The following is a 15,297-nucleotide window of genomic DNA, read 5'->3' as shown; positions in this document are numbered from 1 at the left end:
GACAAAAATCCCGTGTCCACCGTATCTCGTACTACCTGAGTACCTCCGCAGTACCTTATTCTAAACTCTATGCTAGCTATTCTATGCTCAGCCGGCACGCTAGGTCCTATAAGAGGGTCTGCATGGGGGGGTCTTGGTAACGCTTAACGGTGAATCCAGGAGGCCCGGTAACGCTTAACGGTAAATTCAGGAGGCCCGGTAACGTTTAACGGTAAATTCAGGAGTTACAAAGCATAACACTTAAGTAACATTGACGTGCATTCCTATTCATACAACGCTAGAGTAGTTATATCAATGGGTGAAAATATCCGACTAATGACAAGCAAAAGGTGCCCAGAACCCGGAGGAATGACAGGGACAATGTCCATGACATCTGTAAATTGACGGAGGCAGAGTACCCGGCCCGCAACAAAGACGGCGGCAGCAAATGTCTTCTGGGGGGATTGAACTATTGTTTCAGCACATGGAGCGCCGAAGGCGCGACGCATCCCAGGGGGGTCCGGGGGTGCTCCCCGGGAAAATTTTAAAATCAAGACCCTCTTAAATGCTATTTCCTGCATTTTTCGGCAAATTTTGCTGACCGACTAAGGTTGATTTTGACATTTTCATCAAATTACACATGGTTTAAAAAATAGCTTAGGCCTCCAACTCCAGAGCCCCCGACATATTTCACCATTTCGATTCGAGCTCAGAAGGCACGACATGTTGCAATATAATTCCGGGGAAATTTTGCTGTAAGACGAAGCTAAATTAAATAACATTTTATTAGAGAGAAAAATTTTTTGTGCGAAAACCCACGCCCCTAACATATTTTCGCCATGTGTCGTGAGCGCCAAGGGCGCAAGCCGTCGCAAGGGAGGTCCGGAGAAACCTCATTTTCTGCATTCTAGGAGTACTTTATACCCGAAACTAAGCTAAGTTTGACACTGAAATCTGTATGAGTGATAAAGTTTTTAAGTGCAACGCTTCCGCAACATATTTTACCCTGTCCAGAACCGAAGACAGGGAGGCTCGGAGAAATTCTGAAATATGGACCCTTTGAAACGCCATTTCCTGCATTTTCAGGGGTTCTATCTGGCATTAGACTTCATGTGTGTAATGGGTTACGAAGAATTTCTTGGTAACGCTTAACGGTGAATTCAGGACAACAAATAACGATTACCGTTGAATTGAAACGACCAATAATGCTTCACGAAGAATATACCGATAACGATTAACGTTGAATTAGAGCGGGTCGGTAACGATTAACGGTGAAATAAAATGGCTCGTAACGCTTAACGGAAAAAGGCATGCAGACCCTCCTATAATTAAACGTTACCCATGTTGAATCGAGAAAATGGTATCGTCCACGCGTGCGCACTGTGACAGAAAACAAACCATCATGGCGCCTGGGTTGCGACTAAGGAAAGTAGGAAGCCTTGCAGTTTTGTCCGGCTTGTTTTACCACTGATGTTTCTCTTAGCCTACAGTACAGCGGAATCTTCCAGCAGTGATCTGTTATTCGGTTTGACTGGTGCTTTGTTACCCACTGATGTGGGAAGTGAAGAAGGTAAGGTCGACCATCAGCTTCAAGATGGCGGGTCACCTCAAATGCCAACTACAACTACATGAACAAGCGATGGAAATCATTCCATATATCTAAGGTGATTTCGGAACAATAAAGAAATCGCCTATTCCTTCGATCTGAACGATAAGAGGTACGTGGGAAACATTGTTGAAAGTTGGCAGTGACGGATGGAAATCTGTCTCACCGGATCCGGAAGGAGCCAGGAGGTTGCCTGCGCCTGTGGATATCGGTAACATTACGTGTAGGCAACAAAGTCCAGCCGTGGGTACTGACTATTCACTTGTGCTGACTCCCAACAAACCACTGTCCAGCTACTACACAGCCAGATCTACTACATAGTAGGATCTAGTGCCGAGGTTGTTGGATCAGTTACGACGTCGCAAACATCATATAAATTGTGGAAGAGGAAATAGCACCAGCGGACTGGGCTGTGCAACTAGCAAAAAGGGTTGGATCTGTTTTCTTTTTTGTTTCTTTCGGACGTGGGTGTAGGACAGTGGTACTGCCACCATCATGACGTCCATGGCTATCCTGACGTGCCGCCCAAACTCGCACCCCTTCCAGGAACGGCGAGTTCCACTGACCGAGGCCATGAAGATCGGCCGGTCTGTGGCCAGGGCCAGACCCGCCCCCAATAACTGTATCTTCGACTGCAAGGTGCTGTCCCGGAACCATGCCCTCTTGTGGTTTGAAAATTCAAAGGTGAGTAACATGTAGCCCGGTTAGCAGACCCCAGCCCGATTTCAAAGATATCTATCGTTTGTATTTTTGAGATCGGGCTGGGGTCTGGTAACCAGGCTAAGTTACATGGTATCACCACAACTTACCCCCCCCCCCCATCACCAGGCTAAGTTAGGTCTCATAACACAGTAATTATCCGCGACCCCCGTCCCCAAAAGTACTTCGGGTTAAAATAGTGCATCGCAGTACTTGCAAAGGCGGCATTTATTCTTCCGTGCACGACAGCGAGGTGGAATCTGTGTTGAACAGTAGAGGAATACATCGGTGTTCATACTGTATAAGTTGAATTACGTTGCTTTTTCGGCCGGCGGGAATTTGCGCCTTGATATGTTACCGGCACTTCCTGTTCGCCGCCTGCAGTTCCATGACCTCCGCTTGGGGTCAAATCAAAGTGTCTAATATAGAAAAACGAGCCGGCAAATCTATGCTCATTTTCAGATATTTTGTAGCTTGTACCCTCAACTTCAACATACTAAATTCTTGTAAATTGTATCTGCACCCTACTATAGGTTTTGAGTCGTTGAACCACCTCACTTTGGGGTCCTTAACCATGTAAATCCCCATAGGCAGAAAACTGTGTTCTGAGACCTTCATCCACAGCGTGAATTCCCCAGGGACGGACAAGCACATTAAATTCGATCGATATGTTAGGAATTGACCTCGGCTGACTTGAACTGTAACATTTTCGTTACCGTCTGACCCTCCGTTACCATGGCAACGGCCGCCAAGACCGCTCCCTATGCTTAAGTATAGGACTTAGTGCGGTCTAAAAAACGCTCGAACACTAAATCACACCCAGTAACTTTCTAGCGAGGACAGGTCAACGACAATTACTAAAGTGTGAATAGCCCGAATGAGTGGCGGGCCATTCTCACCCTGTCTATCATGCAAATGTCATAAACACACACCAAGCAGGCACTGTGCGGGAGTTCACACAAACAGTTCATCTATATAACCTCCCTGTTTCCTGTGAAGAGACTAGAGAGATCTTACGACTTGACATTTTTGAAATGATGGACCTGCAACAATTTTTGTCTCGTAGTCGTATTATCACGCGCTCCGTCACTTCAGTTGTATTAGCACACCTATACACATAGTAATGTATCGTGGCGTAGTGGATTAACGAGTAGATTTTTAAACTTATGGTCTCGGGTTCGAGTCCAAGTTGGTGTACTTTCTTTTTTTCAATAATATATATTTCACTATTTATCACTTATGTCAAGGACGTTATATCATATATACGGTCGCTCATATTGAAATTTTGCTTTTATAACGGTTTACTTCTTGTATTCATTTCATAACAACCTTCTTTATACTATCTATTTGCGCTGTCACAGTGTGTATTCATTGAAATATATTAGTGATACTGGTAGTTTATTTGTCGAAACATTACAGATCTGGCGGTGTGGTTTACAAACATGTCTTTGCAACTCGTCTGTGGAAGGGAACAAATGGAAGAGAGACAATCCTAGTTAAATGGGCACAATATACAGTCTTCATACATACCTTGTAACGTTATTTGTATTTCGAAGATTGAACGTAAAATAATCATGGTACGCAGTTCTAACTCAGTACAAGGTAATATGCGACTTTACTGCATTATGAAATATAACGTTCGACTCCAAATAACTAGCAAACTATTAAAAGAAAGCTCGACGAAAATCGTTAATCAACAGACAATAGGTGTGAACTATTCATCCCTGTTCCTGCCGTGCCACTAGACCAGTACGTGGTAATTGGGTACTTTGCATGTGAAGGAATCGTGTCCTCGCTAGAAATCTACTGGTTGTGTTTTAGTAACGAGCCCCCCCCCCCCCCTTTTCCGCCCTAAAAAAGACTAACCCTCAACCCAAATCACTCAGAGCGGTAGAATGTGGTCTGGCAAGCTTCTTGTAGAAGAAAAAGTCAACCAGAATATTCAATTTTTTGCGATAATGAGACCAATTAGCGGCCCCTCTGATAGTCCTTGTACGGGGCCGACACCTGTGTTAGGCGCCAAAGTGCAAAGTTGGCCATATCTCAGGAACCATTTGGATTTCTGCTTTAAAACTTGGTACGAATTTATATCTTGACTAGTTTTATTGTAAGAATGTAAAGAAATCCAATGTCAAGTTGGTTTAAGGTCTCATAACACAGTATTTATCCGCGACCCCCGTCCCCAAAAGTAGTTCGGGTTAAAATAGTGCATCCCAGTACTTGCAAAGGCCGCATTTATTCTTCCGTGCACGACAGCGAGGTGGAATCTGTGTTTAATAGTAGAGGAATACATCGGTGTTCATACTGTATAAGTGGGATTACATTGCTTTTTCGGCCGGCGGGAATTTGCGCCTTGATATGTTACCGGCACTTCCTGTTCACCGCCTGCAGTTCAATGACCTCCGCTTGGGGTCAAATCAAAGTGTTTTATATAGAAAAACGAGCCGGCAAATCTATGCTCATTTTAGTTGTGTGTAGTTGTTCCACCATGGGATTTCAGAGAATCATACACTATTAAAGGCGCCCAGAGCAGTTTTTTTAGTATTTTCAAATTTAATTTTCAAGTCATTTTTACACACAGTAAGGCCACACCAATTTAATTCGTTGGTTCTCGGAATCGCCGCTTCTAATTTTCCCAATTTCAAAAAAAAAAAAAAAATTCCATTCAGTAATCGTGCTGCAAAACTTTGGTTCCGTTAGAGAAACAGAACGTCTGGAAAGTACCAGTGCATTTACTTTTTCTCACCCCCAAGTCCTTTGCTACCAATTGATTCATATCTTTTTTGTTGCAAAGTATATTTAGGAACAAATAAATCATCGTAAATGAGATACACATGGGCATAACATAACGTAGCAGAACCAGAAGTTCGGCTGAGCATGTGCTCTCTCTCACACACACTTTCACATGCAAATTTTCAATTGAAACACAGAAATCGGCACCCAAACAAACAACTCAATAAATCACCAATACTTTTTCACTCTTGTACCTCCATAGCCAACATGTTTTGATATGCCTGAAATGCTCAAAGTCTTCCAAATGGAGATAAAAATGAAGTCGGAAAATCTCGGGCGGCCATCTTTCTTCTTCTGTAAGTCAAAAAAGCGCCCCCACGCTGTTTCTAATGGAACTGCAGATTTGGCTAGATAGTACATGGTATACCATTTCAGTGCTGATTTCAGTGATTTGCATGTAACATTAGGTTTTTCTAAGGAAGTTTAATCAAACTGCATCTTAATTTTTTGTCAACAAATAATTGTACATGTAACAAAAAGAGAGAATAAACCTATGGTTTTATGCAACATGTAGTTCAGTACTTTGGCTTGTTCATGTATTTTGGGGGGAGTGGAAGTATTTGTAATTTTTTTTCCAATTTGCACCAGTTGACCATGAAATGTAATTAGAGCCTTGGATAGACAGATTCTTATCAACTCAGAGAGCAAATAAGTCTTCCAGCGATGGTATTTTATTTCTAGAGGCAAACTTAAATAATGTTTGTTGTTGTCGTTGCATCTCTGTAAAAATACTATATTGGTCTATTTGAGATGTTTTGTGAACATTTCTGTTTACTGTAGCAACTGTACATAATTTAATGTATATTGTACAAATTTATGCCAACATGCAATTTTGCATGTAATTTTAACTGATTAACTATTTCTATCACACGTATACCATGAGTTCAGGTCTGGACTAACCAGCCTGGACCTGAACCCAGACTTGTTACAAGTTTTTTTTTTTTTTTTTTTTTTTCGCCCTGTCGCTTCAATTTTTTTAGGAAAAAATCCGAGAACCAACAAATTAAATTGGTATGGCCTAAGCTTGAATAACACATTCTCATTGCATATCGACCTTTATTGAGCAAAGTTGATACGTCGTTGAGTGGTGAGAACTAAAAATCTGAGCGCTGCACGTGCCATTATTTCAAATTTGTGGAAAGCACGTGAACATGACCGATGAATCCCGGACGCTTCCAGAGATGTCGTCACTTGTTCGAATAAAGTTTCGATTTGCGAACGGGCGAATCAGATTCAATTTGCTCGGTGACCTCATGCGTTCGAAAATCTCCGAAAAGTACCGACGGGAAAACGTTAGTGGCTCGATCCTGTGCTGATTTATTGTAGGATATAATAAATCAAAGGGGTCCGTTTGCGGCATGTTTGTGCGTCCTTTTAAACGCTGAAAGTACGAAATAATGACACAAATGTGCTAGAATGGTGAAGTAAATGTCAATACCGTACCGATTGTCTCATCCAGAATATCCCCAATTTTAATGCACTAAAACTGCTCTGGGCGCCTTTAAACATACACTGGGTACTCGGTCCACTGAAACATTCCCGAGAATCGTACACTTACACACACTGTGTACTCGGTCGACGGAAAGATTCCCAAGAATCGTACATTGTAACACTCTGTCCACTGAAAGATTTCTGAGAATTGTACAGTTACACACACTGTGTGCTCGGTTCACGCAAAGATTCCCGTCCACCCGTCCACTAAAAGATTCCAGAGAATCGCACACTTAGCGGTTACACAAACACACTGTCGATTCCAAAGAATCACACATACGAACGGTTGCCGAAATCACCCAAAGTTTGCTGAACACCGACTTCCGAACACTTTGGTGTTAACAGGGCTTGAAATCCTTTTTTCTGCATACCTGCACTGGTGCAGGTAACATTGAAGATTACATGCACCAGACAAATTTTACTTGCACCACTCTGAATTTAGGAAGTATGGATTATACTGAAATTGTTCAGGAAACAGTGCTATTTTTCCTTTTATACTTTAGGCCACACCAATTTAATTTCTTGGTTCACGGATTCGCTCGCTCCTTTTTTTTGGATAAAAAATAAAAAATAAAAATTACCACTCAGCAAATTTTCACCATTAATGAAACCATTCACTAACTTTCTGGTGTAGCAAATTGGCCTTTATATTATAAGCTCCTTAAAATGTGGGTATTATTATTGCAGTTATATTTTTCATTCAAGAAGAATGGGACAAACATAAAAAACTGACACTTCTTTTGTAATTTTCAACGAACAGGTGCTGTTACTGTACAGTAATAGTGTTTTTGTACTTTTTCAAGCTGAAAACTTTGTATTCTTTATGTTTTGGATTAGCCCTTACCTTTACCCCAACCATTTTATAATTTTTATTTTTATTTCGCCCTTTCGCTCCATATTTTTTATTAAAAAATCCGTGAACCAAGAAATTAAATTGGTGTGGCCTTATGGGTGGTAACAGTTACTTACAGCTGATAACTCCTGCATCATAAGACATTTACATAAAAATCAGAACATGGACCAGTGCAGGTTACCTTGTAGGTGCAAGTAGACACCAGAAATACCTGCACAGCTTCAATTTTACCTGCACAAACCTGCATATGGAGGTGGCATTTCAAACCCTGGTGTTAAGAACAATAATGAATAGGTAGGAAATGCAGTTTCAAAGCCCTTGTTTTCGGCAAAATGCCACAATGAAATAAAACATGTTGATACTACTTATTATCTACGTGTTACTTACTAGCCATATAAGATTCCTTGGGACGCAACACCTAATAATAAAGAAGGTATGCAGCATTTTGTTAAGTCTGATTTCCGGGGAACAGCGTTACCAGCAGTACCATATCTGGTCGTTAGGATCGCTGCTGCACAAGACGATGACATCATTGTAGCCAATCAGATGCGAGACTCAGATTTCCCACCAACGTTTCAGTGAACCAAGTACACAAAGTGTGTTTTATAGTGTAATAGTGTATGATTCCCGGGAATCTTTCAGTGGACTGAGTACACAGTGTATGTTAGTGTATGATTCTCGGATAATTTCTTTCAGTGTTGGACCAAGACATGTGTGTGTTAGTGTCTGATTCTCGGGAATATTTAAGTGGATCGAGTACACTGAGTGTGTCATAGTGTATGATTCCCGGGAATCTCGGTGGAACAAGTACACACTGCTGGTCACCCCTATTGGTAACGCTCTTCCCCGATAGCATTTCCTACCCAGTCATTGTTATGTAGTTAGTGGAGTTAGCCCCCTTGGCGGTTCATTGGTTTGAGCAGGGTTTTGCAAACGCGATTTGAGCCGACTGCGAAACTGTTCTACTCCCGTCGGCCTTTGCACGAACAACACAGCAGACCGAGCTCACCACAACTTACACCCCCTCCAAACCTGCAACTATTTCCGTATTGTTGTTTTTTTGTTTGAAACTTTATTTATTCATGAGAAGCTCAAATCGGCCCGTTAGGAAAACAAATGGTTTTAGCGAGGGCAAATTGCCCCCCAAATATTTTCACAATTTCGAGTACCGAAGGTGCGAGCTGTCGCAAGGTTGGTCTGGGGAAATTTCGAAATTTGCACCCGTTGAAACGCCATTATTTTGCTGGCAGACTTTGCTAAATCTAATGCCATTTTTGTCAAAGAAAGAGATGTTTGAGGGCGTTGACCCACACAAATTTTCACCATGTCGTTGTGAGCGCCTGACGCGCAAGTCATCGCTAGGGAGGTTCGGAGAAAATTTTGAAATCTTGACCGTCTGAAACGTTATTTTCTGTATTTGGGGTCCACATTATGCTTGTAAACTTAGTTATAAGCTAAGTACGATAGTAACATTTTTGATTAGTTTAAAAGATTTTTGATAGCGACGCTCCCGTATTTTTGAGAGCAACGATCACGTAACATATTGTCCTGTGCCGAAGATGCGGGCCGTCACAAGGGAGGTCTGGCGAAATTTTAAAATCGGGACTCTCTGAAACGCCATTTCTTGCATTTTCAGGGGTAAATTTTGCTGTTAGACTAGCTTGATTTAATAAAATTTCCATCATGAAAAAAAACCCACAAGGTTCCAGCTTGCTTTTTTTGCCCCCCCCCAACATATTTTCCGGGGGGGGGGGGCAGCTGCCCCCCCGCCCTTATTTTAAGAGTCTCTTAAAGTAGGTCAGATTCGGAGCCGTATGTGTGTTATCACATGTGCCGTTACTTCAGTTTTATTAGCACACCGAGTCAGTCATGTAGCGTGGCGTAGTTGATTTGCGAAAAAACTTTTTAACTAATGAACTCGGGTTCGAACCGAGTATTAATAAAGGCACAAACAAACAAACCCGAGGTGGTGTACTTTCTTCTTTCGATAATATTTCACTATTCCTTATGCACAGTGTTAGACAGTTAAAATTGAAACGTTGCTTCACATAGGTCTTTGCTTCTTGCAAGCCCTCCAAACATTGTGAAGTTTTGTATGTTTCTTCAAAGATCTTTGGTCTGTTGGTGCCATTTCTGTGCATGCATTGAAATATATTGAAGTGATACTAGTAGTTGGAGATAATTGGTGAAGCATTACAGATCTGGTGGTGTGGTTTACAAATATGTATTTGCAACTCATCTGTGAAAAGGAAACAATGAAAAAGAAACATCACAAACAATCCTTTAACTTAGTTAATGAGCACAATATGCAGTCTTCATACATACCTTGTAGGTATATTTTGAAAGGAGTCATAGTACCCAGTTATAAAACTTACAAGGTAAGACTACGACCTAGTTGCATTATCAAATATAACGTTATACTCCAATTCCAAATAACTAGCAAAATGTTCAAAGGAAGCTCGACAAAAATTATTTTATAATCAACAGACAATAGGTGTGATATATTCCCCCTGTCCCCCCGTCCACCAGATCAGCGGTAATTGGTTAACTTGTATGTGAAAGAATCGACTAAGAAGAGGGCGTGTCCTCGCTAGAAATCTACTGGTTGTAGCTCAGTAACAAGACCCCTCACCCCGACCATATCGTTACTGGCAGGTCACCAAAACAATTACTAGTGAATAAAGGCAATACATCAGTGCGAATAGCCCGAGTGCCGGGCCATTCGCATCCTTCTCTATCATGTAAATGTCATGAACTCGAAACAAGCAGGTACTCGAACCCTTCTGGATGAGTTAAACTCCTGGTCTAAGTAAAACCAACCATATGCTTTTGAACAGTGATAAGTGTATGGTCATGCATATTTACATTAGCCGGAATCCACCATTGCTGCCATCGCTACAGTCCCTGCTTGAAACTACTTGGTGTGATTGTCCAAAACAACCTACGCTGGGACAAACAAGTGAACTACATGCTGGGGAGTGCATCTAAAAGAAGCTGTACTTCCTTAAACAAAATACTTTTCTGAGCTAGGGCAAAAACTAGGTTGCACAACTGAATTTCAAGTTGCACCACCTACAATTCACTGATTTCTGAAGAAAAAAAGTACAATACATACGTATTTGAATGATATGAAATGGAGCTGCTACAGTCCATTTATTTCTTCCAAGTAAATTGAGAACAAAATCAAGTTCTGAGGCTCAAAATCTAAGTTGCACCCTGTGCAACCTGAGTTAAGAAGTAAGTTGCACGAAGCAAAAAGTGGTTGCAATGTGCAAGTGGGTACTTTGCACGCTGTCAAACGACTCAAAAGGTTTAAATTCTCCCACAGTGACCTTACAACCATCTATACAGGATACATTAGACCTATCCTGGAGTATGTAGCCCCTGCCTGTACTTCAACGGCTAGGATTGTCGCTGCTATCCGAGAGAAGGGAACTGTTGTGTGTTAAGTTTGCTAATTGTCACTCTTGAAATCTAAGTACAGAGACTGGTTACCTCCGCAAAGATTTCAGATAACTGGCCGCACTACCAGAAACAGTGAGAAGTTAGATTTCCCAGTAACACCAGTAACAGCTATAGGAACTCGCCAACACTGTACATGTGTCAACCGATAAAAAAGTATGGCCTGATCTCTGAGTGACTTTTGAACAACTATTTTGGACCTGTGAGTTTCTTATAACTGGACTATATCATAGTATATGGACTGTATTGGGTTTTTCAAGCTACACCCCCATCCCAACCCATGGCGCTAAAGCTGGTCACATATTCAACTCTGACTGTAGAATAGGCCTGGCAAATTGGTGACTGAATTAAGCGGAATCTGTACTACCAGATTTCTTCTACCAGTTTATTCTTGTTTTGCAAACAAATATCAATTTTAAGAAAAGGAGCCCTTTGTTGTGACATCAACTCGCAAAATTCCACCAAATGCCATAATACATGATGTAGCACCACAGAAAAGATACTTGAATTAAAAGTGATGTGAAGAGATGTACCAATGAAGCATCAGTACTGAGAGTATATATACTTTAAATATTTAGTTGGTCAAGACAATTGTGAAAAGGTCTTTAGAACAATGTTTTTTGATGATTATGAGACTTGATGTTGATAACTGTTTAATACATGTACATGTACATCGTAAGGTATCGTACGAATGGTCCGGACCTTTCGGGAGAAATTTTCCCGATATCGTAATATCGATATAGTAGTTCCATCTAGACGATGAAATAAAGCTGTCGGCGAGAGGTTGTAGGATCGCCGATATCAGGAAAAACTGTGTGTAGATCGTGCCTAAGTTTTCAACAGTTAAAACATAATTATAACTACAGCACACCAAAATGTCCTCTTGAGCACACAATTTATACCTGTATGACATCATCATCAACATGATTTAACCTACATAGTGAGTTAAGTTCAGTAACTGTTAATATAATCTTACCAATCATTAGTACCTAATCACAGGGCCTACTAATATATCAAGGCACAAACCAGGCAAAACAAACAAACTAATTTACATATGTGCCACATCTGTTACAATTGTACATTTAAACAAACAAGGTTTTTACTTTGCAGTTCTTCTTGCAAGATACGAAGAGCAGCAATGGTACCTTTGTGAACAACCAGAGACTGAGTAAAGGGTCTGAGGAGAGCCCTGCCCATGAGATCCACTCTGGCGATATCATTCAATTTGGGGTGGATGTCATGGAAAACTCCAGAAAAGGTACAGTCCAATATTATTCAAACAATAGATTAGTACTGCTGCAAATGGTCCTTCTGCAAAGAGCAACATACATGTTAAGTGACACTTTAATAACAACAACATGCAAAAAGCATTTTTTTTTTGCATGTTGCCACAATCCAGCTTTGGGACTTATTTTCTTATTTTTAAACTTCTTCTAAAAATAAAATACATGTTATGTTATATTTGATCAGTGTTGCTCTGGAATGACAATTGTTTCTGTAACAACTGTGCCCCAAAAGTGCCAGCTTTTGCTATTGTGTCTTCTGTCGGTACTGTCACTTTTTCTATCTGTTCACGGATGTACAGGTAAGAAGGCACCTTGTAGAAACATCATCTATTTATCTAACAATCTTTAGGTGGTCCATTCTGTTAACTTGTGATTTTCAAGGGAGCTCTTACAAAATTATAACTAGAAGGGCCACATTTTTGACGAAAATACAGAATGTTTTCGAAGGGGAGAAAAAAAGAAAAATTGTCAGAAAAGAAACTAGAATTTAGAAAGGCAGCATTTTTCGCGAAAATGCAGTATTACTTGTCCGTGGCCCTTGGTCAATGTACCTGATTCTAGTCACACACAATAGTAAAAAATGTTACGAAGCGTTCCTTCCCACCCGTGTGCACCTTCCCACCTGTCTACATTTTCCTCAATCCTCACGTAAATCCTACTCAAAACCAGCGTTTCCACCAGACCTCAGCTGAGAGGCCGTCCACCTGGGAACGGGTCAGATACACGAGTAACGTAGCTAGGCGGGCGCCCACAACGGGAATTGTCAGGGAGTGTTTTAAAACACACTCCATTGTTTGATTATTTTACATTTTAAACCTTGACTCTTTGAGTATTTATATATTATTATAACGTATCGTATGCTATGTAAAAAATGAAAGCAAACATGGCAAAATTAATAAAAAGGGTACATTGAATAAGCAACAAGCAGATTGGGGAGGGCAAACATTCTATAAGCTACACGTTGTACTGGGCTGGTGGTGACATCATCGCCCAGTTTTGAGTTTTGATTGGCTGTCGCCCTCTTCTGAGTTTTGACCTGAGTTTTGATTGGCTAAATTCGGAAAAAAAATTGGAACCCGGCTACGAAAACAAAATGTTTTGCTTTGGAAACATAATGAATCAAGATACAAGAAAATCATATTCTAATATATGATTTGATAAATCATTAATTCAGAATGATACAACATATAGTGTATCATGTAGCTTACATACATGTAAAGCTAGTTCACCTTTATCCACAGGGTAACCCATATCCATTGTTTATAAAAGCAGGGTATTTTGGGATATCAAGTAAACGTACAGTGTTTTCAAACTGTTGTATTTTGAAAATATTGCAACTTGAAACCATGTCGACTTGATATCCATAAACAACCTGCTTTTAAAAACAACGAATGTAGGTTTCCCCACAGATAAAGGTGGACTAGGGTTTTATCTAATGCCGTACGTGTTTGCATGATATCACTTCTTTATTTTTTCCAAGACACATTGGGATACAGAATGTATATCAAAAGCATTTTGTAGTCTTCCAACAAAGTCTCCCATTTTTACCTTTGCCAGAATGGCTAAGGTTATGTTTTAGGCTTGTGAGTCTGTCTGTGTGTCTGTGTGTTAACAGCATAACTCGAGAAGCCTTGGATGGATCCCGATGATATTTGGTAGGTGGGTAGGGGTCGGGAAAACGAAGGTCAAGTTCGATAATGGGCCCCCTAGCGGCTTGCTAAGGTACTGCAGCGGAAACTCAATATTTTATATCTCGTGTTCTGGTGCTGTGGTCATGATTTTTGAGTGGTAGATAGTCCTTAAGGCAGAGAGTAAGTGCTGTGAGTTTGGGCCCCCTAGCGGCTTTTTTAGAACTGCAGGCGCCGGTTTCCTTTCAAACTTTGGACGAGAATAACTCTACAACGTGTTGACGGATCGTCATGATTTTTGGTATGTAGATAGAATGAGTGATGACTTACATAATGGTATACTAATTATGCAAATCAACAGCTAATTTGCATAATTAATGAGGAAAATTCATAAATCCACTGCATTCCATGATAGGACTTTCAAACTTGTCACATATGTAGCTGGGAAGAAGAGAAATGTCGATAGATATCAATTATGCAAATGATGACCTCATTTGCATAATTAATGAGAAAATATGAACATGTTGACGGATCATCATGTTTTTTGGTATGTAAGTAGCGTAAGTGAAGACCTACATAATGAGATACCAATTATGCAAATCAACAGCTAATTTGCATAATTAATGAGGATATTTTGTAAATTCACTACATTCCATGATAGGACTTTAAAACTTGTCACATATGTAGCTGAGAAAGAGAGAAATGTCAATACATATTTATCATGCAGATGATGATCTCATTTGCATAATTAATGAGAAAATATGAACGTGTTGACGGATCGTCATGATTTTTGGCATGTAGATAGCCCAAGTGAAGACTTATATAATGTGATACTTATTATGCAAAAAAACAGGTAATTTGCATAATTGATTAGGAAAAGTTAATAAATCCACTGCATTCCATTATAGTACTTTCATCAAAGTTGTCACATATGTAACTGAGAAAGAGGGAAGAGAGTAAGAGCTGTATTTAAAGACTTTGAAAGAGAATGGATCAAAGGATCATCATGATTTTTGGTATGCTGATAGCTTAAGTAATGCTTGATACAATTTGATATCAATTAATTGTAACTTGGGATCTAATTTGCATAATGAATGCCGAAATTTTATAAACCAACTCCAAGCATATAATTATAAAGAAAATGAAATGAGTAACGCATTTGTCTGCAGACATCATTCTACATAACAAATCTGGTTTATTTGGCAAAGGTATGTGTTCGTGGAACTCTAGTTAGTTTTGTTTTCTGATATTCCTGATTACAAAGTTATTTAGATATGCATATAATTTTTCCAGTGACTCACGGCTGCATCATAGCACAGATCCACTTGTACAACCCAGACGGAACGGAATTCAAACCAAGAAATGGCATGGCTCCGGGACCACCTTTGCAGCTGGTCAGTTCATATACATGTGTACATGTCAGGGGTGGGTACTGGTACATCTTCTTCGAAAAAAAAAAACAGACCTGAAAAAAATCATTGGACTGGATTTTTGGACCCG

General features: G+C 40.3%; 1 protein-coding gene across 9 annotated transcripts in view; it reads left to right on the top strand.

The window, feature by feature from the left end:
• Nucleotides 1–1,345: 1,345 nt before the first annotated feature.
• The window catches only part of LOC118415277 (sarcolemmal membrane-associated protein-like), a 56,605-nt gene continuing 42,653 nt past the window's right edge, over nt 1,346–15,297 (top strand). For 5 of the 9 annotated variants that reach the window (XM_035819753.1, XM_035819755.1, XM_035819754.1 and 2 more), the window contains exons 1-3: nt 1,346–2,269; nt 11,994–12,141; nt 15,091–15,191. In XM_035819753.1, coding sequence (XP_035675646.1) covers nt 2,081–2,269; nt 11,994–12,141; nt 15,091–15,191 — 438 coding nt within the window. In that variant the 5' untranslated portion in view covers nt 1,346–2,080. The remainder of the gene's footprint in view (nt 2,270–11,993; nt 12,142–15,090; nt 15,192–15,297) is intronic. The other 4 variants (XM_035819750.1, XM_035819746.1, XM_035819751.1 and 1 more) reach the window with 1 other exon arrangement.

Source organism: Branchiostoma floridae, chromosome 5 (genome assembly GCF_000003815.2).
Source record: "Branchiostoma floridae strain S238N-H82 chromosome 5, Bfl_VNyyK, whole genome shotgun sequence".
Lineage (NCBI taxonomy): Eukaryota > Metazoa > Chordata > Leptocardii > Amphioxiformes > Branchiostomatidae > Branchiostoma > Branchiostoma floridae.
This window is presented reverse-complemented; position numbering and strand designations above follow the sequence as displayed.